The sequence below is a fragment of the Leucopleurus acutus genome, assembly GCF_964270905.1.
Source record: "Leucopleurus acutus genome assembly, chromosome: 5".
NCBI classification, from domain to species: domain Eukaryota; kingdom Metazoa; phylum Chordata; class Mammalia; order Artiodactyla; family Delphinidae; genus Leucopleurus; species Leucopleurus acutus.
The window spans coordinates 127,390,410-127,415,791 of NC_139147.1; the positions used below are offsets into that span (position 1 = coordinate 127,390,410).

Here is a 25,382-nt window from a genome sequence, read left to right on the forward strand (position 1 = left end):
TGGAGTCGTGGGGAGGTTAAGGGAACAAACAAGGGAGTGGAAGGCACCGGGGATGAGCAACAGAAAGATATTGTTACAATCCCTAGGGCCAAAGGGCAAGGGGAGGAACAGAGCTACAGGAGCCCAGTAGGCACTACAACTGTGGAGAAGCGGCCATCCAGCAGAAGCTGTATTATAGAGAAATACATTACTGTGCTGAAGCAAAGAGTTGGGAAGAAATGCTAACTTCTTTCTTTTCTGCCCTCCCACCTCCTGGCGGTGCTATCCATCTGCCAGACCCAACCAGAAGCTCTTAGGGGAAGGGGGCCAAAAAGATGCAGTTTGTAGGAGACAGAGCACGACTGCGAATGGATTGAGCTGGTGAGGGTGAGGGGTGGCTGGAGAACTTTCACAAAACATAAATAGGAACACATAATATTGGATATTATGTATGATGATCTTGATTAAATGTAAGAAACGATTAACAATCCTCATTCCCATGAACACTTTTTAAAGGGGAACAAAAACATGTAGCAGATGAGTCTAAGGATAATCAAGGCTACCATGCAAATTAAGACAAGCTCAAAACCCTGCACACAAAATAAATTACAACCAAACTTCATTTTCTGAACATGTAAAACTGTTCCAACAACTAGAAATCTATGTCATACAGTGTTAGAAGTCAGGATAGTGGTTCCCCTAGGGCAGCAGTGACTGGGAGGGAGCATGAAGAACTTTGGGAGTACTGGTAATTTTTGGTTATTCATCTGGGTGCTAGTTACACAGATGTGCTCACACTGTGAAAATTAACTGATACACTGTGATTAGTGTGTCTTTTTGTGTATGTATGTTGCAATTCAACAAAAATCTATTAAAAAATTGATGGTAGCCACGAATACAACTTAAAAAAACCTGCACTACATTAATGCATCTTTCTGCCCTTCTTTAGGTATCCTAACTAACAGTAAACAAGGATTTACTAGAACAACTAAAAAAATGATGTGCATTCAACAGAAATGAAAGGCAGGTCTCAGTTTCAAGTAATTTGTGAACTACTTAGAAAAATGTAATATTTAAATATGAAATTAAGAATATTAACAAGTAATGTATCAGGCTATGAAGAATGCTATAATAAAAACAGATCCAGTATTGGCATGCAACTGATTCTCATCAGAAGGCCTGGATATAAATATTCCCAAGTGGGCTCTTTCTGTTGGAGATCTCTTTCTCTTTAACCTTAACAAAGGTCTACTCAACTAGGCCAATTTCCTGGTTTCAGAAGGTGCTTCTGTGACAGCTGTGGGTGGGCAAGAGGAGAGGCTGAGTAAGGCCTCTCTCTTCTGCTTCAGTGGGAGTAGCCCTGTTTTATCTGTTTCATACTATTATCTGTTGATACTATTATCAGTGTTAATTTTCTCTAAACAAAAGGATTTTGCTGCTAAAACAAGCTTGGAAACAACTTGTCTAGAAATCTGACCTCTAAATTTGTATATCTCAGTTGACATATCTCACAGTTGAAAAAATTTTAAAAGCCTCTGAAACTCTAAAAATAAAACCCATTTTTAAAAGGAAATGAAAATTACCTGAAGTAAAGGAACAAAATCATCCTGTTCTAGATAGCTGCAGCCGGGCTTTGCAAGAAGACAGATAAACTTAGAGGCATCATCATGATGGTTACTCAGCAACCTAGAAAAGAAACAATTGCTTAGGAAGACTGGCTACTATGAACAATGACTACAACATCAATAGTTGGTAATTTCAGTCTGATCTGAAGGCCATTTAGATCAAGAATCAAGTGCTCTCTTTTCAGTGATTTAAAAAAAGGAAATTTTTCCATGCTCTTGATTTTGTCAAAGGGCCATCTTAATAAAAGCTCAACAACAAGACGGTACATTATTTTTGTAGAATGCTTCTGAGACCACAGAGTCAACTGAACTAATGCATGTAAAAATACACTTGAAGGAGAATGTCTGTTCAGGTTAGCTCAGGGCATCTGGAACCAGAACTCCAGAGCTGCCCACTAGGAGGGAACACATCGGATGGACCACTACATACCACGTAAGACATGAACTTCTGCTTGTCCAGGTTGGCAGACATATTCAGGACTAACATGATAGGGGGCTTTTGAAATTAGACTTTGAAGCACCAGGCTTAAGAAGAAAATGAAGGCCCTATTAAATCTTCAAGTTCTAAGAATTCCTCACATCCAACTAATTGCTGGACATTTCCATCTGGATGCTATACTCTGACAGCAAAGTCAAAATAGCGAAAACCAAATTTAAAATCTTCCCTCAAAGTCATAGATGTCTATTTTTGTTAACGGTGGTACCACTCCAAGTTATCTGGGCTTGAAAATCTGAAGTCATTTTAAACTTATTTCTCTTCCTTATTCTCCACATCCAATTAGTTTCCAACCTTTCTTGCTTTTCTTCCTTAATCATTTACTGAATGCTAATTGTGTGCCAGATACTGTCTGGCCTTGTGAATACTTGAAATACAAAGAAAATAAGACATAGTTTTTTGTTTGTTTGTTTATGCAGTACACGGGCCTCTCACTGTTGTGGCCTCTCCCGTTGTGGAGCACAGGCTCCGGACGCGAAGGCTCAGCGGCCATGGCTCACGGGCCCAGCCGCTCCGGGGCATGTGGGATCTTCCCGGACCGGGGCACGAACCCGTGTCCCCTGTATCGGCAGGCAGACTCTCAACCACTGCACCACCGGGAAGCCCAAGACATAGTTTTGTGCCCTGTAAGGAACTTACAGTCTAGTGAAAGAGCTACACCAATAAGATGTATAATCCTGTATAATGTTATTACAGAAGTAATAAACTCAGGGTGTCATGGAAAGACACAGGAGGACCAGTGAAATTCCCTGAAGAGTTGTGAAGTAGGAAAGTGGACTACTGCAGATCAAGAGGGATGCATGTACAAAGACCTGGTGTGAGACTGCACAGATTATTTGAGCAGCTGCAAGCACTGGGGTGGTAAGGGAAGGGGACATGAGCATGTAGGATTGGACCCTGGAGGCCCTTTTATGTTAGGTCAAGAAGCCTGGACTTTCGCCTACTCGCAGAAGAATTTTAACTTGGACTGTGACATGATCAGATGTGTTTTTCATAAATATCAAGCAGAAATCTTTCCAAGGGCCTGAGCATGGATACTGGCAGTGGGAGACGAAGAAAAAGGGGCAAATATGGTTCAAGTGAAAAGAAATGGTAGTTGATAGGTGTGGAGGGGTAAAAGGGGGGAAGTCCATGATGACTTCCAGCTTTCTATCTTAGACCACTAGGTGCTTGGAATTTGGGATGGGAATACTAGAGTCCTGAGGAATATTTCCTCAAAACATTTTAGACAACCATTCCTTCCTTCCTATTTCTGTTTTATCATCAAGTCCAGGGTCTTATTACTTCATGCTGAGACCTTTAGAAGGGAAGAGGGTCATAACAGGCTTCAGTGTCCATGCAACCTCACATCATGGACAATTCATCATTCTAAAACATTCTTTGACTATATAATTCCCTTTTCCAAAAATGTTCAACAGTTTTCTACCACTTATATGAGTAAGTCTAGATGTCTAAGTTGGGCATTTAAGGCCCTCTTTAATTAGGCTAGAGTCTGCCTATCTCACTACTATGCTAAATGAAACGTCCACTCCGGGCAGCTGGCCTGAACCACTCTTCTCTGAGCGTGCTGTGTGCATTCTTGCCTCGGTGTCATTTCTCATGTTGTTTTACTCTCCTAGAATACCACCTCTCCCAACTTTGCTATCTGAACGCTGGCTATTCTTTAAGGTCCAGCTAATAAACTACCTCTTTCAAAAAACCTTCTCTGACAACTAAATTCCTTACTGATCTTTGTACTATTTAATTTGTATGTATTACATACACCATTGTACCATGAACTTTCTTTTATTTCTCTGGCACCTAAAGGGCAGGCAAAGTTATAGCTCTTTTTTTCCCTTAACACTAGATAGACATAGTGACTTTCACATTGAAGATTCTCAAAAAATGTTTGTGATCTAACAGATATACCCTTAATTGACTTCATTTGTGATTATTAAAGCCATAGAATGATCTTTATATTTATTTTCCTTATCATTTTTCAGCATGCTCAGGACCCCCCCAAATTAAATAAATATCTATTTCAGAAAAAGATTACTGAAATAGGTGTTGATGGGAATCACCTCTTAGGATAAGAAAATGGGTGGGATGATCACAACAAAAGGCAGTGAGGTATAGCACCACTAAGTACAAACTGCACAGACACTGACAGATGAGAGACTCTCTAAGAGGGAAAAGTCAAATTAGGTATGGCCTTTTGCGATCAGAAGCATGAATCAGAGAGAAAAGGTGAATTCTGATTCTCAGCCAATGCTAGTGGCTGGTGAACTCTATAAGGCAGGAGAGAAAGAGATTAAAAAAAGTCGTGAAAGCTGGAGAAAGAAGGTAAACATAGCTATTCTAAACTATCATCCAGAGCTCTTAGGATGAAATATTGTTTTGTTAGTGGAAAAATGACACTTTGACATGAAAAGGTAAGAGGAAGTAAAGCATAAAAAAGCTGGGACAATATTACTGACTCTGTGTAAGAGGAGCTCTGTCACAAAGCTGGTAAACTGGGAACTCAAAAAGAAAAGCTGTGGAGCAATGCCTTTCCCCTAAAAATGTCTTGACTGCAGAGAAACAGATGTCAAAGTACAGATATGAAATGGGCAGCAGAGCAGGGAAGGGAAGGGGAGCAGAGGCAGGGGAACAAGAGCCTGTTAAGGTGTTCATGCTCAGACCACTCAGAGGAGGGCTCAGAAGCCTCCACCCCATAAACACTGGGACAGGAGGCAAACTATTTCCTGTTTTGCTGTTAACTTTTGTATTTGACTTTCCTCCCAAGATTATATAGAACCTATTATTGGAGCAAGTCAGCATGTGTATGTATATGCCAATATGTTTTAATTCTGTGTCATTATCTGCCAGTTATTTTTTTTTAATTTTTTAAAATTTATTTTTTGGCTGCACGTGGGCTTTCTCTAGTTGTGGTGAGCGGGGGCTACTCTTTGTTGCGGTACGCAGGCTTCTCCTTGCGGTGGCTTTTCTTGTTGTGGAGTATGGGCTCTAGGCACGTGGGCCTCAGTAGTTGTGTCACGCGGGCTCTAGAGTGCACGGGCTTCAGTAGTTGTGGCGTGCGGGCTGTAGGGCACACGGGCTTTCAATAGTTGTGGTGTGTTGGCTCAGCAGTTGTGGCTCGTGGGCTCTAGAGCGCAGGCTCAGTAGTTGTGGCGCACAGGCTTAGTTGCTCCGCGGCATGTGGGATTTTCTTGGGCCAGGGATCGAACCCGTGTCCCCTGCACTGGCAGGCGAATTCTTAACCACTGCGCCACCAGGGAAGTCCTGCCAGTTATTTTTTTGTACTTGAAAGTTTTATATACTATACTTGGACCCAAGTCACTTTATGCAAAGGGTACAATTTTTAAAAAATTATAAAAATAAACACATGTCTTCTTTAAGGTCAGTGTGGTAATTCAAACCATCCTGCTTAGTTGCTTTGTCTCCCAAAATAGCCATACTTGAGTCTCCTTTAAAGCACGCATTTTAAGTGCTGAGAAAGGAGCTCCCGCTAGAGGGCGCTCCAGTCGTTATAGTATCTGGCCAGAAAATAAAGCTTTGATACAGAGACATCAGTTATCTGTTCACAGAATTTTAAAAAAAAATTTTTTAATGAAAAAAGACAGGGACAGTTGCTCATGCTGTATAACTTCATAAGCAGTGTCCTATAGTAACTGAAAATGAAGACTTGTGCTTCAAGTCTTTTTGCCTTTGCAGAAATAATCTCTTTTTCCTAGAGATAAAATGAAAATGATTCATTTCAATAAAGGAATATAGCTGTTGCGGGTGCTGCTGCTCTGTCCACCAACAGAAATGTCCACCCTATCCCGGTGACATGAAGTCTAAGACAAAAAAACTGGCTGTTACTTTCCTTAATATTATGCAGTTAACTGCCGATAAACAAGTTGATTACTAGTTTTTCTTTGATAGTCAGCCTCAGGCTCACAAACATAGGGTCCTAGCATATTCAAAGTAACTTCGAATGTAAGTAGTTATAGTTCTTCTCTCTGGCTCTAATTTTTTATAGAATGAACTACTCCCCCCACCCCTTTTTAATCTCCCAGCTTCTTCAACACGTTCTCTGAAATAATCATAACTCACTTCTTGCTGCTTTCCCAGATTGTTAGATGGCTTTTGCCAACAATGCTGAACTCAATGGCTGAAGATACCCAGGACAAGAGCTGTGTAACATCCCTATTCTTTATAACCCTTGTTCACACTCCACCTGAGGCATTTTTCAGGGCCTGGCACCTACCAGGGGGAGAGAAGCTAGCTGAATGAAAGCTAGAACATCTACACATTTCAAGATCTTCAATTCTGCTACTGTTATACACTGATTTCTAATAACAACAATAATAATTAATAATAGACAAGCAGACCACCCAGCTGAAGTCCTGGCTTTACTGGTAGGGAAAGGAGAGGGAATCCAAGCTGACCCCCCTATTGTTCAGGTCCTTGGCTCTATTTTCTTCCCTCAGGTTCTAGGGTGCCAGAGACAGCCAGAATGGCAAATGCCAATTCTTTTACTGGTTTACTCCTAATTAGTGCTTTTTTGCTAATTCTAGACTCCAAGGAGTTCTTCTTTTACGACTACACACACAAAAATTTTTTTTTAAGATTTTTATCTAGCTGTTTCCTATTTGCTATAGGAGAAGTGGAACGGTGACCATGGCCCTGACTTTGGAGAGTCATCCTGCTAGTGTATGAGGAGTGGTTCTAGTCCTAGGGCCATTCTAGTCCTTGGTATTTGAACAACTTAGAACTATTCCCTGTAACAAAATGACTAAAATTCACCTGGAAAACATGAAGCATTTATAACTTTTAGCTTTGATGTTGTTCTTTAAAAGAAGTCCATTAACTGGTAGTCTTATATCCCCTGATCACTTTAGTTCTATTGTAATGCAAGAAGAACTTGGTGAACTCAACTTGCTGCTAGATTTTTCAAAATAAGAATACAGTTATTCATCACCTATTATGTTCTCAAGCATTATACTACTAAGGGCTTTGAGGTGGCATGAAAGAATCAGAAGAATCTGTAAGCTGAATTTTGCTGCTATTATATGTTGATTTTAAATAATGATGATGATGATAGTGACATCAGGTGAACAGCATTTCCCGATAGTTCATCAGGAAAGGTATCTAGCCCAGAAAAGATGAGAAAAGCATATTTAAAGAAGGCTGATCAGTTAAAAGAGGTAGAAGGGGCATGCTATAACAGTCTCTTAAATTGATAAATATATCAAGAAATAACTTCTAAAGAAGAAAGAAGGGAGAAAAAAATAAAAGAGAGAAGAAAGTTGGATTTGAGTTTAAGAAAACTTGTCAGGATGTTAAAATCCAGCAGTATCTTGATAGATGTACTATTCCTTTGTTACTTAACTGGAGCTTTCAAAAAGTAGTAACTAAAATCTACTAGAAGTCAGCTATTTTTAAGAAATCAACTACATACAATTCTAAATTTGATCACATGAGAATGGAAGCATGTGACAAGTGTGGTCTGCTCCCCTTAAAGGAGCATTTATGTCACTGCTGCAAGAGTCAAATCCTAAGACTCAAATTGTTAACAAGTGAAACTAAGAACTACCAAATACTTATTAAAGAAGTATTTCTGAAGGTCTGTTTTACTGATTAGAGACGTAAGATAAAGGCTTAGGGAAAGAATTTGTGTGTGGGCATAATAAACAGTGAGTCATTGAATTTTACTTGTTGAAACAAAGGATAAGGGGAAAATTAATAAATGAGTAAAATAAGTGACTTTTATAAAGCATGTCATGAGGACCGGACAATTCCTTGCCCAGCCCCAGAGTAACTGCTCTCATACTTACTTTCTCCACATGGCAATGAATGACTGGGCTGACACAAATCCTGTCCTCTCTCCCCCTGCAGCCCTGAACATGGGGGTTTTCCAATAAAGAGGACAGCCACAGACCTGCAGATAAAGCACAAATACAGTGTAAGCCAAGGGGCAGTGAAGAGATGACATGGCCAAAGAAAGGGCCTTTGTGGCTTTTACCCTTCATGCCACAGTGGACAGAAGGGCCCTTGGAGGAGCAAAACTGGGGCAGAGGCAGATACATCAGCTGGGGTAGATTCAGCAAGACAGAGGGGAAACAAAATAAGAAGATGACATGTTTAATGAAGAAAATGAAAATCCATTTGCCTTTTCTTCAAGTGCATTTATAGTGATGTTTCTTTCCCCTAAGCTGAAAAAGCAACCAGTCTCCCTCCCTTCCTACCACTCTTACATCATGTATTTTCTACCTTTAGGGAAAAAAAGAAGTGACTGAACGCCATGGTTATATATGCCCTTCCCTCCTATGGCAGGAAAATACAGCCACCTTTATTGCTCACTCACTTGGTGTCAATACACTCTATCACCTCTCTCCCTCTCTCTCCTTTGCTTATTGTGTTATTAAGCCCCAGGTGCAAAAAGAACCAGAAAAGCCTGGACTGTTCAAGAAAACAGCTATAAATCTATTTAAATGGATACAATTCAGGTGAAAGCTGAAAGGCAAAAATTAAAATGCTATTATTTATTTAGAAGATACCACAAATGACTACATACTATAAAAGCCTTAGAAAGAATTAAATAAATACCCTAAAAGATAATGATTTTTTTCTCCTCAATAAAAAAGCTCTTTCTTTCAATTAAGAAAAATTATTCTTATACTCTTATAAGAGACAGTCTGTACCAAATTAACCTGCTTTTTTTCTAGAGGGAAATTTCTTCCAAGTAATAATAATATCTAAATATTAGCAGAGAAATAGTCTCTAAATGATCCCAATTTTATATATACACATAAAATGTATTCCCAAATCTGAAGCTCTTCAGAGAGTCACATCTTGTCACTGGATAAAGATATTCTTATTATTCATATCAGATATAGGATCTGTTGAGCCTTATTCTACAAAGGGAAGCTTCCCCTCTGACAGATGACTGGATGTGAACCCACAATAGGTTGAAGTGAAGCTGCTCCTGATGTGAGGCCTCGGTGCATGGGGGATCCCCACAGAAGCCTGCATAGTACCTCATCTGAGATCAGTTATGCTGAGAGAATGCCCAGGGCTGCTGGGTTCATGTCAGAGATGAGGATATGGATGGTGAGATTCAGGCCAAGGGAGGTAAGTACAGGGCAGAAATGAGATTGCTTCTGCCAGGGCCACTAAAGCATGTTCTGCAAGCAGGATGGAATTTAAGATTTCTTAAGTCCAGAGGTCAAATACCTCCACTGAGGTCAAGAATGAGGGAAAGGTGTTGCTTAGCAAACAAATGGATTTTGTTTATTGTATAAATTATGACTGCCAAGGTACAAAGCTTACAATTAACATACTTTGGGTGGTAACTGTCAAATCCACTTTCCCCAATCCCAATCCTTCCTTTCATGCAGAATGGTGGTTTGCCAAGAAAATGCTCTTAAATATGACAGGCTGTTGGTAACTGCTGGAAAAGTTGAAAGAATAGCCTGTATTATGGAGGTGGGGGGTGCAGAGCCACAAAAAGGGAGAAAATACAAGGAGAGACTGGAACTGGCTTGCCAAGGTGCTTGAAGCTCCCACCACTAGAGCCACTACGGATTTTTCAGAATTGAAAGGGATCAGGAATCTTCTAGTTCATCCTTGGGAAGTGGTCACCAGCTCAGCGAAACACTTCCAGGGACTGTGCACTTACTATCTCCGGTGGGGCTACTTCCACTATTAAAAACTTTCATTTCCTTACATTACAGTCTTTTATTCAGAAGACTCCGGTTAAAATGTGTACACATCAGCTCATAAAGAGTAGTAAATCACTGGGATTAACATTTACAAATTTTTTATGACCCAAAGGCAGAATCCTAAGAGATAAAGTACAGAATAGATATGTTTTGAAGTAGATGGGAAAGGGCTGACTTGTTTTTCTTGTAGTGGGTCACCCTGAGCAGCCAAAGGTTGGTCAACATGAGGGTATCGGGCCCTTGGAGAAAATGCCAAAAGAAAAAACTGGAAGGGCAGTGGATGGCAAGGGCTTCAGACAATACACTTTGACCATTTTTAAAAAATGTATGGCTGGCCTGCATCTGCTTAAAAACAAAGGATTAAGATAAAGAGAGTGAGCAAATAGCCAAAGCAATCTTGAGAAAGAAAAATGGAGCTGGGGGAATCAGACTCCCTGACTTCAGACTATACTACAAAGCTACAGTAATCAAGACAGTATGGTACTGGCACAAAAACAGGAACACAGATCAATGGAACAGGATAGAAAGCCCAGAGATAAACCCACACACATATGGTCACCTTATTTTTGATAAAGGAGGCAAGAATCTATAATGGAGAAAAGACAGCCTCTTCAATAAGTGGTCCTGGGAAAACTGGACAGCTACATGTAAAAGAATGAAATTAGAACACTCCCTAACACCATACACAAAACATAAACTCAAAATGGATTAAAGACCTAAATGTAAGGCCAGACACTATAAAACTCTTAGAGGAAAACATAGGCAGAACACTCTATGACATAAATCACAGCAAGATCCTTTTTGAACCACCTCCTACAGAAATGGAAATAAAAACAAAAATAAACAAATAGGACGTAATGAAACTTAAAAGCTTTTGCACAGCAAAGGAAACCATAAACAAGACGAAAAGACAACCCTCAGAATAGAAGAAAATAATTGCAAATGAAGCAACTGACAAAGGATTAATCTCCAAAATTTACAAGCAACTCATGCAGCTCAATACCAAAAAACAAACAACCCAATCCAAAAATGGGCAGAAGACCTAAACAGACATTTCTCCAAAGATATACAGATTGCCAAAAAACACATGAAAAGATGCTCAACATCACTAATCATTAGAGAAATGCAAATCAAAAGTACAACGAGGTATCACCTCACACTAGTCAGAATGGCCATCATCAAAAAAATCTACAAACAGTAAATGCTGGATAGGGTGTGGAGAAAAGGGAAGCCTCTTGCACTGTTGGTGGGAATGTATATTGATACAGCCACTATGGAGAACAGTATGGAGGTTCCTTAAAAAACTAAAAACAGGACTACCATATGACCCAGCAATCCCACTACTGGGCATATACCCTGAGGAAACCATAATTCAAAAACAGTCATGTACCACAATGTTCACTGCAGCTCTATTTACAATAACCAGGACATGGAAGCAACCTAAGTGTCCATCAACAGATGAATGGATAAAGAAGATGTGGAACATATATACAATGGAATATTACTCAGCCATAAAAAGAAACGAAATTGAGTTATTTGTAGTGAGGTGGATGGACCTAGAGTCTGTCATACAGAGTGAAGTAAGTCAGAAAGAGAAAAACAAATACTGTATGTTAACACATATATATGGAGTCTAAAAAAAAAGTGGTTCTGAAGAAACTAGGGACAGGACAGGAATAAAGATGCAGAAGATGCAGACATAGAGAATGGACTTGAGGACACGGGGAGGGGGAAGGGTAAACTGGGACGAAGTGAGAGAGTGGCATTGACATATATACACCACCAAATGTAAAATAGATAGCTAGTGGGAAGCAGCTGTATAGCACAGGGAGATCAGCTCGGTGCTTTGTGACCACCTAGAGGGGTGGGAGGGAGATGCAAGAGGGAGGGGATATGGGGATATATGTATACATATAGCTGATTTACTTTGTTATAGAGCAGAAACTAACACACCATTGTAAAGCAATCATACTCCAATAATGATGTTAAAAAAAATTTTTAAAAAGTTAGTGGGTTTCTTGCAGACAAAAAAAAAAAAAAGATAAAGGGAGTCAGGAGATCAATAAGAACCTAAAAAAAAAGTAAATGATATCAACCTGAGTGCAACAGAATAGAAACTTTTATAACGAAGGAGAGAACAAGCTCATGTCAAGGCTTTTTACAAAGGAAAAGACTGGATGACAAGTGAGGAAGTACAGGACGTGCTGAAAATGGGTTTAGGAAACTGAGGTTTAGAGGAGGAGACAAGAGTCAGCGTTGCTGGAGCAAAGAAAGCTTGACTGACACCTATAATTAGATCTAAAAATGGCCCAACAACATAAAGAACTGAAAGCAAGATTGTCTAATGATACACAGGAAGAGATGATCACCCAATATTTGTAATGTTCTTTAACATTTTAAAAATGTCTCACGCCCATTATTTCATTTGGCCCTGACATGATCCCATACAGAAGAGGGTGGGTATTTTTATCCAGTTCTGCAGATGAAGAAAAAAAGGTACAGAGAGGCTAGCTTACAGGCCACAGGAACGATGGGTCAAGATGGTACTGTATCAGCCAATTAGAGGAGCTGGAGGGCTTTGTTCGGTTCAGAAGACTTTCATTCTTTTCTCTCAACTTTCTCTTAGAGGCTAAAACTCAGTGGTGACAAATACTTCCTTTGCTGTTCCTCAGTTTCTGTTCCTATGCTTTTTTTTTTTTTTTTTTTTTTTGTGGTACGCGGGCCTCTCACTGTTGTGGCCTCTCCTGTTGTGGAGCGCAGGCTCCGGACGCGCAGGCTTAGCGGCCATGGCTCACGGGACTAGCCGCTCCGCGGCATGTGGGATCTTCCCGGACCGGGGCGCGAACCCGTGTCCCCTGCATCGGCAGGCGGACTCTCAACCACTGCGCCACCAGGGAAGCCCATCCTATGCTGCTTTTGCTCCTCTTAGATTCATTCTCTAGTCATTTCTTCTCCATCACTACTTAAAGCTGTGGAAAAAAGTACAAACTACACACTGAGAATTTAATCAGAAATGGACATTAATCTCTCCACGCTGTTTGAGGTTGAAGATGAATGAGCTAAACTCACCAACAGATGCAGATTTCATAAACAGAGTTTTCTTTGCACTTAAAAAACAGACCCCAGTCTCTACAGCTACACTTAAGCATCACGGAGAGTAGACTGTAAACTCAAGCTGGCCTTCCAAGTAGCTTTATAAGAGAGAGATTTTTCTCTTTTCTTTTGATGTGGACTTTTTTTTTTTTTTTTTTTTTTTTGCGGTACGCGGGCCTCTCACGTTGCGGAGCACAGGCTCCGGACGCACAGGCTCAGCGGCCATGGCTCACGGGCCCAGCCGCTCCGCGGCATGTGGGATCTTCCCGGACCGGGGCACGAACCTGTGTCCCCTGCATCAGCAGGCGGACTCTCAACCACTGCGCCACCAGGGAAGCCCTGATGTGGACCATTTTTAAAGACTTTATTGAATTTGTTACCATATTGCTTCTGTTTTATGTTTTGGTTTTTTGGCCATGAGGCATGTGTGATCTTAGCTCCCTGACCAGGGATCGAGCCCGCACCCCCTGCATTGGAAGGCAAAATCTCAACCACTGCACCACCAGGGAAGGTCCTCCAAGTAGCTTTATAAACTATAAGAATCCATAAAAACGTTCATTTATTGCTCTGACCACATCCTCCTTTGTTGTCCCCCAGGGGTTGTCTTCTCCTTTCCTATAGCCAACCTGTCGTGAGAACACAAGCACACGAGGGTCAGTGATACAGACACTGCCAAAGGATGAGGACGGTCTGTAGAGCAAAGAACGATGGAAAGTAAGACTGATTTAGTGAGTGCTAAAAGACTGGCCGTAGCCAAGGAAAAGCTGGATTACATGAGCCTAGCTAACTGGAAGACATGGTTCAATGAATTTTTTAAAAAATAAATAATTTTAAGAATAAAGAGGCAAAATCCAATAAAACGAGCTGATACAGTACTTCCGAGGTCATTATACACACATCCTCATCTCTATATGCAATGTTAGTTTTAACTTTTTAAAAGTATGAGCAGTTCACCTTGCTATCTGAGCTGACAATTAAGGTCTAAGAGCAGTGAACACAAATGCTTGGCACCCCGAATGGAAGTTAGGGCTATAATCAAGTACAATTCAGACAAGTTAATCAGACATGTATGTGTATACTGGCTATTGTGCCACATGATAATTTGGTATAAACAGTAAATTGTCACGTAAATGCCTGTTACTATGGCTACTAAAAAAAATAGTTTTCTATCTTTTTAAACTTCTCTATGTTGTCAGCTTCCACACTGGCAGTTTTTCCTGATGCCACCTACAGATTGATCCTCACTGCCTGTAAATAGGAAAGTCCTCCCTCTGACTCCCCAGCATGTAAACCCCTTCCCTGACTTGACTACGCTCTCTCCTACACTTCTCGTGACCATGTGGAGTCCTCAGGCTCTCTGCTCTCCTCTCACTGTGCATTCACTGTGGAGTGCTGGCAGCCACTGAGCCACAGGCAGGGCAGGGCTACCACCAGCCAGGTGGGAGAGCCAGAGCAGGAGGGTGGAGGCAGCACAGCAGGAAGGCTCCTCAGTCAGGCGCTGGGAATACTTAGAGGAAGGTCGACCCAGAGACCTTCAAGACAGAGCAGGCTGCAGGTCCCTGGCAGTGAGGCACTCCAGATGTGGGGAGCCCAGCAGACCACCGGGGAACTACCATGTCCTGCAATCTGCAGTCTCCTGTTTGCCTGCCCGAAGTGGTCCATGAAACCTCATGTCTCTCTCACACAAATTGTTACCATGTTAGATATACCCTGTTTGGCATTTATGCGATTAACATGTTATCTCCAAATTAGACTTCATTCATCCTTGCTAAATTCTATCTTTTGGATTTAGATTCATCATTCTAGTCCACTCAGATAATTTACCACTTGATTCATAAAATAGTCATCTCTCAAAGCTTGGGGTAAGAAAATGCCAATGTCCTGAAAGAACTTATAACTTATTTGGGTGGATATAGCTTGGAAGTCAGTTGATGGTATGTTAGCATACGTCCAGGGGAGATAGGGTAGAAACAGCACGATGCAGGAGTCAGAGGACATGTCTCCTGACATGGACAAACTCTGTGTCTTCACGTACATACTTGTAGGACTTCAGTTTCCTCATACGTACAATAGAGGAGAAGAAGGTGAGCTCTTACTTCTGGAATGAAAGAGGTTGTTTTTCACTAGAAACATTCTAAGGGGTCAAAAAGCAAGTTCTAAGATTGGGGGGGTGATGAAAAAAGGAATAAAAAAAGGATTCTTTTTCACTTCCCTTAAAATCACTCTACTTACAAATTATTTAACAGCAGTAACAAATGTTCTGAGGTTAGAGGTAGGAGAGAAGATGGGACATGACAGGGCAGGGGTTCAGGGACGTCTCTCAGGACACAATGGAAGCTAGGTCTTAGAGGATGGGTGATGTGGGAGTGGCAGAGTCGAAGCCCACTTTGGAGGGGAGAACTATGAGAGCCCAAATGCAGAGGCAAGCCTGTGGGAGGGCAGGTGGGTCAGGCCCATGCAGGGAACAGTAGTTTGGGTTTTATCCTCAAAAGCGGTAGTCTTCAAACTTTCAAATATTATTCCTGAAAGCAGAGGAAGCATTCCCAGTGGAAGGGTGCATGGGGTCTTGGGAACTCCCACTTGGTGTCTAGTTGTCCACATGCAGCCCTTAGCCTACTAAAGCCCCTCTGTCTCTTGAAGCACAGCTTGAGACCACTGCTAAATCCTGAGGTATGATCTGACTCTTCAGTATACATGCATCATAAAAACAGAACCCAAACGAAACAAAGCACTCCTATAGATGGTAGGAATCCCTGAATATTGCTGAGCTGGGGAATGACATGATCAAATATAAACTGATGTTTATGCTCAGTAGTAACTGTTCTAGGAGGAGGCTGGAGGTGTAGAATCCATTACTAAAGATATTACAGTAGGCTTAGCATTAGGGACTAAGACCTTAAATTAGAAGCAGTTGGATATATTGAAAAGTATCACAGACTTGCTTCCTGGTGGCAAATCCATTTATTTCTGAGAAGAATTACAGTGTTGAGCTGGCCTAATTGTTCCTTGTCTGGCTTCAGGGCAAGGAGTTATGATCAATGAATGAGAACAAAAAAGAGAGATTTGTATTCAACACAAGGGAAATTTTTCTAACAAGGAAGGCTATTTAATGATGGAACAGGCTGCTTGACAAGATAGTGAGTTTCCTGTCACTGAAGGCATTCAAGCAGATAATGAATTTATGTGTTGGTGATGCCATGGATGGAATTCCTGTATTAAATGGGAGGATGGACTAGGAAACCACTAAGGCTTTTTTCAAACTTAAGAGTTCCATAAAGTAGAACCATAGCTAATATATCAGTATCAAATACATTTTTCTAATATGGAAAAAAAAGATGTATGCTTATAAACAGAGAGCAAGGAGGCAATAAAGAGAGGGAGATTGGGATTGCTAGAGAAAGGGAGATTATACGTCATTTAGTAGTTATATTACCTTTGCAATTTTTCCCATTTCACAAATGTCTGCTTTCTGATCTTCAATATCCATGAAAGCAGTTTCAATTCTGCTTAGAGTCTGTTCATGATTACTGCAGGCATCGGGGAGTCCTTCAGGGAAGTAGAACCGTGGAATGTTTATGGATAATGTTGCATTCACAACATTATTCACATGAGGAACAGGGGAGAGAGGTCGGGGACTACTTGCAAAGGTGGCTGGAGGTGGAAGTGGTGTCCCCGGTTTCTTTTCTGGTTTATTTTGAATCTGGAAAGAAAATATGATTATGAGACACAAATATTCTAAACAGTATATATTACTGGAAAGTCCTCACCAGTAATAGGAAGTTGGGTATAAATACAAGAAACCACAATTAGAAGCAGTACAGATGAAGAGCTCACTCAACTATAGACAGGGGTAAGCATGCTCTGAGGGAATGCTTACCTACACTGAATCAATCAGTACATTACTCATCTGTCAATACTAGAGTCTACATAGATTTGTGCTTAAAAAATCCTACAGTACATTTTCCCACCAGTGATGAGCGAGACATTTAAGAGCAAGGTCAGTTGACATATTCAGGACCTTAAGGTGAATTCTCAGTCTGTTGGACCTGGATTAGTAAATTCTTCTTGAAGACTGTTCTTGGTATTTCTATGCATTTCTACCTGTCCTTCAGTAGGCAAACAGAATGAGTTCTTTTTAAATATGTAGATCTAAAATGTATTGTGGGGGCTGTCCTTCTACCTTCTTCCCTAGTTTGACTTTATCTAGGTAAAATCACTGCTAGTCCCTGATGCAAAGAAAGTCTTTGTTAAGAAAATTAAAGCATTTTAGTTTTAGAATGTCTTCTACCAGGCTGACTGACTTGCCACCAGAGGCATGCTATTTTTTCTGAGATACACAATTCTCTCATTTTTAGTATACTCTAATAGACAAGGATCATGGTCATTAATTTCACCACAGCCAAACTCTCTTTACAGTTTATTAATTCTTTAATAGTTTATATCATTCCTTTTTCCAAAAAGGATTTGATGTGGTGTACCATAAAGAGACATAGAAAGGACAGTATTAAAAGGTTGGGGGGCAACAGGGAGACTAAGAGTAACCATGATTTAGGGAAAGGGGAAGGGAGGTACACTAATATTCAGGTAGAAGTTTATTTTAGCAATGAAGACTAAATTTAGTTCTGAGATTCATAATAGAAAAAGCAAAAAAGATTCAATGAAGATTTTCAGAGTTTAATTTCTATTCTTAATTTTGACCAAATTATCTATCAAGGCTCATGAGCATGGCCTTATTAAATGCTACATAAGGTATGAAAGATGGACATGACTGTTGACTAGCTAAATTTATTTTAAATTCACTGTGAACACAAAATATTACTCGAGTGTTCTTCTTCCTTAAATTATATCCTAACGCCATTCCTAAAGTCTGAACAATGATTTATCAGTATGAAGTAGATCTGAATATCATATTCCCTTTTGACATATGGACTTATAACATGATTTTTAAATTCAGGGTAAAAATTTTAGCTACCTTTGAAAAGCATAAGTATTATAGGAAGACAGGCTTCATTCATACAAATATGTGATAAATATGATTTAATCTCCTACTTTTATTAAACACGGCCCATTTCTCATGTTAATATCTGACATTAATACAGAGTGGAATCTGCTCATATATTAATACTGTTGGGGATACGAAGGCCAGTTGGTCACACCAAGCCTTTGCTGCAGTATCAGGATATCACTCATATAAAGCAATAGTCAAGGAAGACATTGCAGAGGGAAGTGATGCCAATGAAATATGAAAAACTTAACAAAAATCAGTGATGGCTTACTAGCTCTGTGACCTCAGGTAAGTTACTTAACCTTTTAGAATTTCAGTAATAAAACAGATTAATTTCCTTTAATCCTCACCAATTAATTTCCTTTAATCCTCACAACAACCTTCTTCTTGGAAGGTTGTTGTGAGGATTAAAGGAAATTACAGGATGTAACATAGGGAAGAGGCTCAAAACTGTGCTGGGCAGAGATATGTCTTATTTAAGAAAATGAGTCACAAGGCCAAAGGATGGGGTTCTCAAAAGATTAAACACAGGGCTTCCCTGGTGGCGCAGTGGTTGAGAGTCCGCCTGCCAATGCAGGGGACACGGGTTCGTGCCCCGGTCCAGGAAGATCCCACATGCTGCGGAGCGGCTAGGCCCATGAGTCATGGCCGCTGAGCCTGTGCTCCGCAACGGGAGAGGCCACAACAGTGAGAGGCCCGTGTACCACAAAAAAAAAAAAAAAAAAGATTAAACATAACTTGGCATGGTCCTTCAGATTCAATAATAAATAAAATAATCACTTACACTTGTAAGGCAATTTAAAGTTTACAAACTACTTTTGATTTAACAAACTGATAATCTCTTCTAAGTAAACAATTGTCTCTGCCTTAGTGCTAAATCTGCAATTATTATTACATAGTCCTATGAGTCAATAACAGTAGAAACTGTTCTTAAATTTCTAAAATAAGGCATATAATTCTTCAGGGGCTTTACTTAGGTCACTTGTATTAGTGTCATTTCCTTTCTATTATTCTATGCTGAAAGAGAGTTGTGAGACTACAAATATACAGTTACCAAAATTCTTTTTTGTTTCTCAAAAATGTTTCCCATGGTGTGACATCCAGGGTAGTTATGGATAACTTCAGGGCAATTATAACCATAGGATTGAGACCACTGGTGCCACTGGGAATGAAACTCAATATTCTAGTGAACACACAATACTGGAGAAGGTTTAGAGCAAGCCCTTCAGTGTTAACTCTACACTTTTGCTTTGACAGAAATAAGTGACATTCAGAAGAAACCCTGGCTATTAGTCAAAGTTTTAATTTGAATGGGAAAATATTCAATTATATAATAGTCTACTTTGCTTTCGTCAGTGTACTTTAACACAGAGCAGTTCACTAATAGGGAAGTATTTACTAATTCACTGTTTAAGTCCATATTTAATAAAACTGATGTTAATACTTAAAGGGAAGATAAAAAGAATGCATTTACTTTGAACTTTTCAGGTGTATTGATTTACTTTCCACTGGGTTCAATAGGAGACATATAATTTAAGTCTTAAAGTAGTTTAATAAAACTGACGCTTTACAACATTATAGAATAAAACAGTAATATAAAGTTCGTCAGATTTACCAAGTTTAGCATCTGCCCACTTTAAATAAAACTATTTCATTCAAATCTAGGAACAACATTAAAACAGAATTAGCTGTGTAAAGTATCTCAATTCTCCATTACAGTCTTTCCCTATACAGTATCATTTAGATATTCATTCTGAACAGTACCCTTATGTTACTGTAGCATTTCCAATATTTGACCATTTTTGACCTATTTTTAAAAACGCAATTTCATATCATTCACTCAAATAATTTGAAATTACTTTAGGTCAGAATAACTACAAAACTATGGTTTCTTGCTGGATTCTTGATGTCCATCATTGATGTGGCCCTTGATCTGTATTGTATTCAGTGCTAGGTAACTTGTTTGATGAGACACTGGCTCTACAGTTGTAAGCAAATAAGCACGATCTCTGCAAGCAGCCACTGCAGGCAGAAATGACTCAACCTCACAGCTGAGGGAAGACATTCTTTCACAACCCAGGAGTAACTGCCATCCTTTGCTCCCTACACACAGTATATCACACACACACAACTGCCTATATGTATAAAAATAGTTCTTTCAAAAAAAAAAAGACTATCAGGATCAATATTCTTTTTTAAAAAAGATTCATTACAGATATATGTATGTTAATACAAATTTAGTCTACTAAATCAAAGTGCAAACAAGGATTTTAACATGGAAATTCTAACTTCTCAAAGATATTTCTATGAAAAATTCTAAATTGTAAAATATTTGTTAAGTTGTATTTAATTGTCTCTAAAACTGGATTCCCTCTCTACAAGAGAAAAATGTGAGTACTGTACTTCAGGTCCAGAAGGTCTATTTTTAAACCTGTTGGAATCTCTCTACAAATAGCTTTCTGGAAATAGCTGAATAGAGGACACAGATTAATTCCTTGATCTAATATCAAGTGAGCTGTAAAATTATTTGTAAGTTAGTTCACTGGGTGGTTTTATTAGTAATAAAAATATTTTAAAAGAAACACCCAAGTTTCAAACCTGTGTCTGCTGAAATGACTTCAGCCGCTTCTTAAACCGTGACGGGAGAACAAAATCACAGCCCCTTGCCAGGAAAGCTAACTCTCCCCTTAAGTCCGGGTCCCTTCGTAGAGATGTTTCCTTGATCATCATCTTTGAAAAGTGGATGTTTACTTATCAAACTGTCCAGCACACTTCTGAAGATAGTCAGACTTAATAAGTTGTCAATCTCGTCAGGTAGAAAGGTATTTTTTTTCTTCTTATCTCCCAAAGAAATTAAGTTCAAGCATTATGCTCTCCCAGCCTCCAGGGACCACAATCCATGCTTGTACTGACATGCAGCTGCTTCCCAAATACAGCCTGTGGCTCCCAAGACCTGCTCATAATTTTCAAGTAAGAAACACGGGCTGCAATGGGCCTGTTGCTCCTTGTAGGTAGCTTTAAGTCAAACTGACCTGCCCATGTGGAGAATACAGAGCCTTCTGGGAAAGGAAGCACCCACTACTCTGAGCACCAAAGTTAGAAACATTACAGCTGGACCTAAAAATAGTGACTTCTCAGATAATGCTAACTTCTTAAACTCAGAGTACATGAGGTGTCAAGCCACATAAAACAGTTTCTCCTCAAGCTAGGAGAGAACATGTAGAGCATTTTTGATTTTGCTATTTAATATTTTATGAAAAAAAGAACATGCTGCACTTCAAATTTGAAACTATTATTTTAAGAATAATTTTAAAAAATTCTTATTTGAAGGGAAGCAAATGTCTAAAACCTTCTAGATATAACCAGTCAAAATATGGAGAAAAACACTATCATCCTCAAACAGGAATATACAGAGATTTGTTAGTCTCAGATTTTAAAATCAAATCTTTTTTTCTTTTTTTTTTTTTTTGGTTAGTTTGCAGAAGACTATCTAGTGATCAAGCATACTTTTTTGAAGTGATTATGAATCTGGATACATTTGAAAATTTATTGTCAAAGCATTGGTTAGTTAAGAAAGAGGAATGATGGAATGCCAAAAGAAAGCAGATTTAGATACACAGAAGTGAATGAAATTTGGTTATAATAAAGGTACAAAAGATGATCAAATAGCAATGACATAATACATCTTGAATTTGTGAGACTCGTTTTTCTTAAGCTTTCAAGAAATCTCAGATTTTAAAAAAATTCTATTATTTTATCATATATTGAATAGCTGCCTCATAGTTATTTACAAGCAAATCTTCAAGTATTATCTCATGTTTAATACTTAGAATTCAATATTTATTTTCAGTCATCCATATTATTCAATCCATACTGATTTTCTACTTCTAGAAAATATAAACCAAATATTACCAAATAAACCCCAAAACCAATAACAGCTTACGATTCTCTTCTGGGGAACCTTTGTCTAACTTACTGGGAATTAAATTCTTTGGTTTTCCATTATTTCCTACAACTTAAGTTTTTTCTCGATTTTAAGACATGCTGGTACCACTTTATAACATGTATATTGGGCTTATATGCCTAAACCTGTAGTTTTCAAATTTCTTTTTAAGCTGTAGAATTCTCCACTCATACAAAATCTTACCTGAAAGCTCTCAATATATACTATGATTGAAAGAGGATTACATTGAAACCACTGGTCTAATGCTTCAACCTGGGCCTTTCCTTTGTCTCCCCAATTTTCTCTCATTCAGGTTAACTCTTTGAGCTAGGTGGCTTTCCCTACACTCTTGTCTATAACGCTCTAATTCCCCCTTCATTATTTCCCACCAAATTAAAACATTAAAAAAGTCTGTTATGAATGCAGCTGGGTTTTTAGACTTGTGATTTAATGCTTTTTCACTTTAGCCACACCTTAGTTGTATTTCTCCCCTTCCTACAACAACCCATGGCTTCAGGGGTGTGACTTTTCATCCCCTTCCTGAGAATACTCCTTCTCCTCAAATTATACACACTTTAACCATCCTTCGAAATTCAACTCCAATTTTACCTATTTCATGAAGGATTATCTATTTAAGCCCCCTTATTGCAATTCTCTTAATAAAATATTGTAGAGTCTTTCTTGAATGACTTCCACTTAACTTATTCTCTGGACAAACCAATGCTCTCCATTTTACCTATAGGAGAACCACCAATGCCCGTGACACACTGGTTCATGGCTAATAGTTTAGTTTCTGTTATGCTCTCATGTTTCTTATCTCAGTAGTTGAGTTCTATGCTTACTAAGAGTTGGTTGTATTTGTCCCCATCTGTTTATACCGGTTGTACTTTTTACAGTAATAATTCAATTCAATTACATAAACTAATGAAATATGAATGTGGAAAAAAGAGAGTTGATATTTCTAAAACTAAAACCCTAAGTTGAATATTTTATAAAGACTCAGTAAAGGCAAAAAACTACTAAAATTTTTCTGCTGTAAAATTAGTTATTGGTGAGATAAAGGAGAAAAATCATTAAAATCTAGAAGGTAACTACATTCAAATTGCTTCACTACTGACTTAAGTTCCTGGAAATCAGTTAACAAATATACTGAGTGTGATTTACTACAAAAAGATGTCATGAAACTTCAATTTCCAATTATGACACTCATTTCCAAAGAAAAGGCTTGGCTCTACATTAAAAGATCTGAATAATTAATGTTCCAAGTTAAAATAAAATGTTTAAGATACACATTTTACAGAATACATGGATAGAGTTTACAATTCCCTACTGAGTAACTATCCATCCCAATCATGTTCAGGTAAAAGGGCTTCTACTGCAATATTTTATAATCCGGCAATATTTTCCAACGGTGTCTAAACTTTTCAGGGTAAGGTCAATTGTAAAGTCATTCAATCACTCAACAAATATATTTCTGACACTTATTATGTGCAGTTACTTTGCTGGGTGCTGAGGATACGAAGAAGATAAGAAGTGATCCCTTTTTTTCTTCATTGCACCTAGCACAATGTTGGTTTAGAGCAAAGGACAGCAAATACTTTCATTTACTTCTTATAAATCTCTGGAGTTTCAAAGTCAGAACAGTGGTTAAGAGGCTGTCCTGCTACCCCTCTTAAGCAGGAAGAAGACATTTCTCCATGTCCTTTGATGGTGAAATAAGCTCTAAGTTTTTATTTATCCAATGGCTTTCCAAAAAATTCACAGGGAGAAAGGCCAGGTCCCCTAAAGGGGGTTAGGAAAGAACTGGTCTGTGGCAATGAGTTATTGATGGAGAAAGACTATTATGAAGTTTGTTTATTTGCTTTTTACATATTTACTTGTGTCTGTATGGAAGTATACCTGCTTGGTTCAAGAAAGAGTCTGAGAATGTGAGTTAGTTTCAAGAAGTATATGATAACTGAAACATAGCAGCAAAGATCATGGCTTTTAGAGTGACCTCTTCTTTACTGGAAAAAGATCAAACAAGGAATTTCACTATTGACACAAACACGGCCTATGATCTACTATCTTCTCTCTTTACTTTAGTCACAGAGAAAGTGGTACAATCCTTGGGGCTGGGGGCTGGAAGGGAAAAGCTGTTTCTAGGTGAGAGGTTTTCCAGGGAGGAACTAAACAGAATGAGGAAGAATAGAAAACTATAAACATATAGTTAATAAATTCAATTTGCAAAGATGGAAAGTTTGTCAGTTATAATGGAAAGAGTCGATTGTAAGAGTCTTCCCAATGTCCTTCTGGAATAAACCATGCGATACTCTCTCCTGCCCTCTGCAGCATACATGAAGTCCATCCTAACAAGACAGCTAGCCAATAGTAGGTGTTTCCTGCACAGCAACCTGCATCTCTTTTTGGCCTGCAGATCATTCATGCACATACACTGCCTGCAGACAGAGGATGTCCTGTCTGGACCATGGGCCCAACCTGGTCTTCAGGGCAACTGTGTTAAGACAGCTTGACTAGAGGATGGAAAAGACTGGTGCTCTCTTGCTGTGGGAATGACTGGGATATATCAGTTGTTACCTTAAGATCCAGCTGTCTTGACTGAGGTTCCTTTCTTGTGTTACCGTTCCTTATATGTTCCCCCTGAGCAAACATGCTTGAGCAAGGAGGATAACCTTTCTCAAAGAGAACCAGCTCAGTGGTGGATTCCTGGGTTACAGGGTTTTACAGGTTCCCTGGCAGGGGTACATATGAGAGAGACTGGCCTCTCTGAAATGACTAAAAACTATAGAACTGTTTTAAGGATAGCCTCCAATATATCAAGCAAGAAAAGATATTCCCTTATCATGTCCTGAAATGACCTACAGAACTGAGGCGTGAGTCCAGAAAGAGCCTATACCCTAAAGGAAGGTGACAGTGGGAAGGAGATAGAAGGATAAAACTGTGTGTGACACCCAACATATTGTTTTTGTAGGATTCAGTCTTTGAAGTTTAGTTTGGAACTCAGAATGGATTTTCTAGAGCTTTCCAAATCCTCTCATAACTCCCTGCCTTTCCCCCTCTGAAAATGAAGACAGTGGTGATATACAATATTAATTCACTCTCTTCGGAAAGCATTAGCTCTATGGGATGTTTTAAGGAAAAAATGGGTTGATTACACAGGATAGAGAAAATTTTGAACATTTGCTGAAGACATGAATCACTTATTTTGACTTGTATAAAACTGCTAAACAGTTAATGTTGTATCGATATATGCAATGTGTTGTCCTAAAATAAGTCTAGCCTTTATTTTATAAACTAACATGTAAAGTCATACCAGCCTCAGGTGACAATGACTTTGGAGACTGAGATAATAGCACTGATCAAGACCACAGAGTTAAGAAGACCCATTGGGATAAACAAGGCAGCAAAACTGCGAACATCTGAGTGAGTGACAGAAACACGTAGCATAGCAAGCCTGGGAAATCAGCTCAGCTGTGAGGACCTGTGTTGAGGTGAGAAGAATCAGGTCCAGAAAGACATGAGAGTCACTCTGAAGTGACATCAAAAGATTTTG

The 25,382-nt window shown here is 39.1% G+C and overlaps 1 protein-coding gene across 5 annotated transcripts in view; it reads right to left on the reverse strand.

Annotated features, from left to right (window-relative positions):
* Positions 1 to 25,382, reverse strand: part of PPP2R3A (protein phosphatase 2 regulatory subunit B''alpha) — a 221,723-nt gene that overhangs the window by 119,521 nt on the left and 76,820 nt on the right. For 4 of the 5 annotated variants that reach the window (XM_082840028.1, XM_082840025.1, XM_082840026.1 and 1 more), the window contains 3 exons: positions 16,315 to 16,581; positions 7,902 to 8,005; positions 1,563 to 1,665 (listed from right to left, as the gene is read on the reverse strand). In XM_082840028.1, the coding sequence (XP_082696154.1) occupies positions 1,563 to 1,665; positions 7,902 to 8,005; positions 16,315 to 16,581 (474 nt within the window). Of the gene's footprint in view, positions 1 to 1,562; positions 1,666 to 7,901; positions 8,006 to 16,314; positions 16,582 to 20,484; positions 22,982 to 25,382 lie in introns of those variants that run through there. The other variant, XM_082840029.1, reaches the window with a different exon arrangement.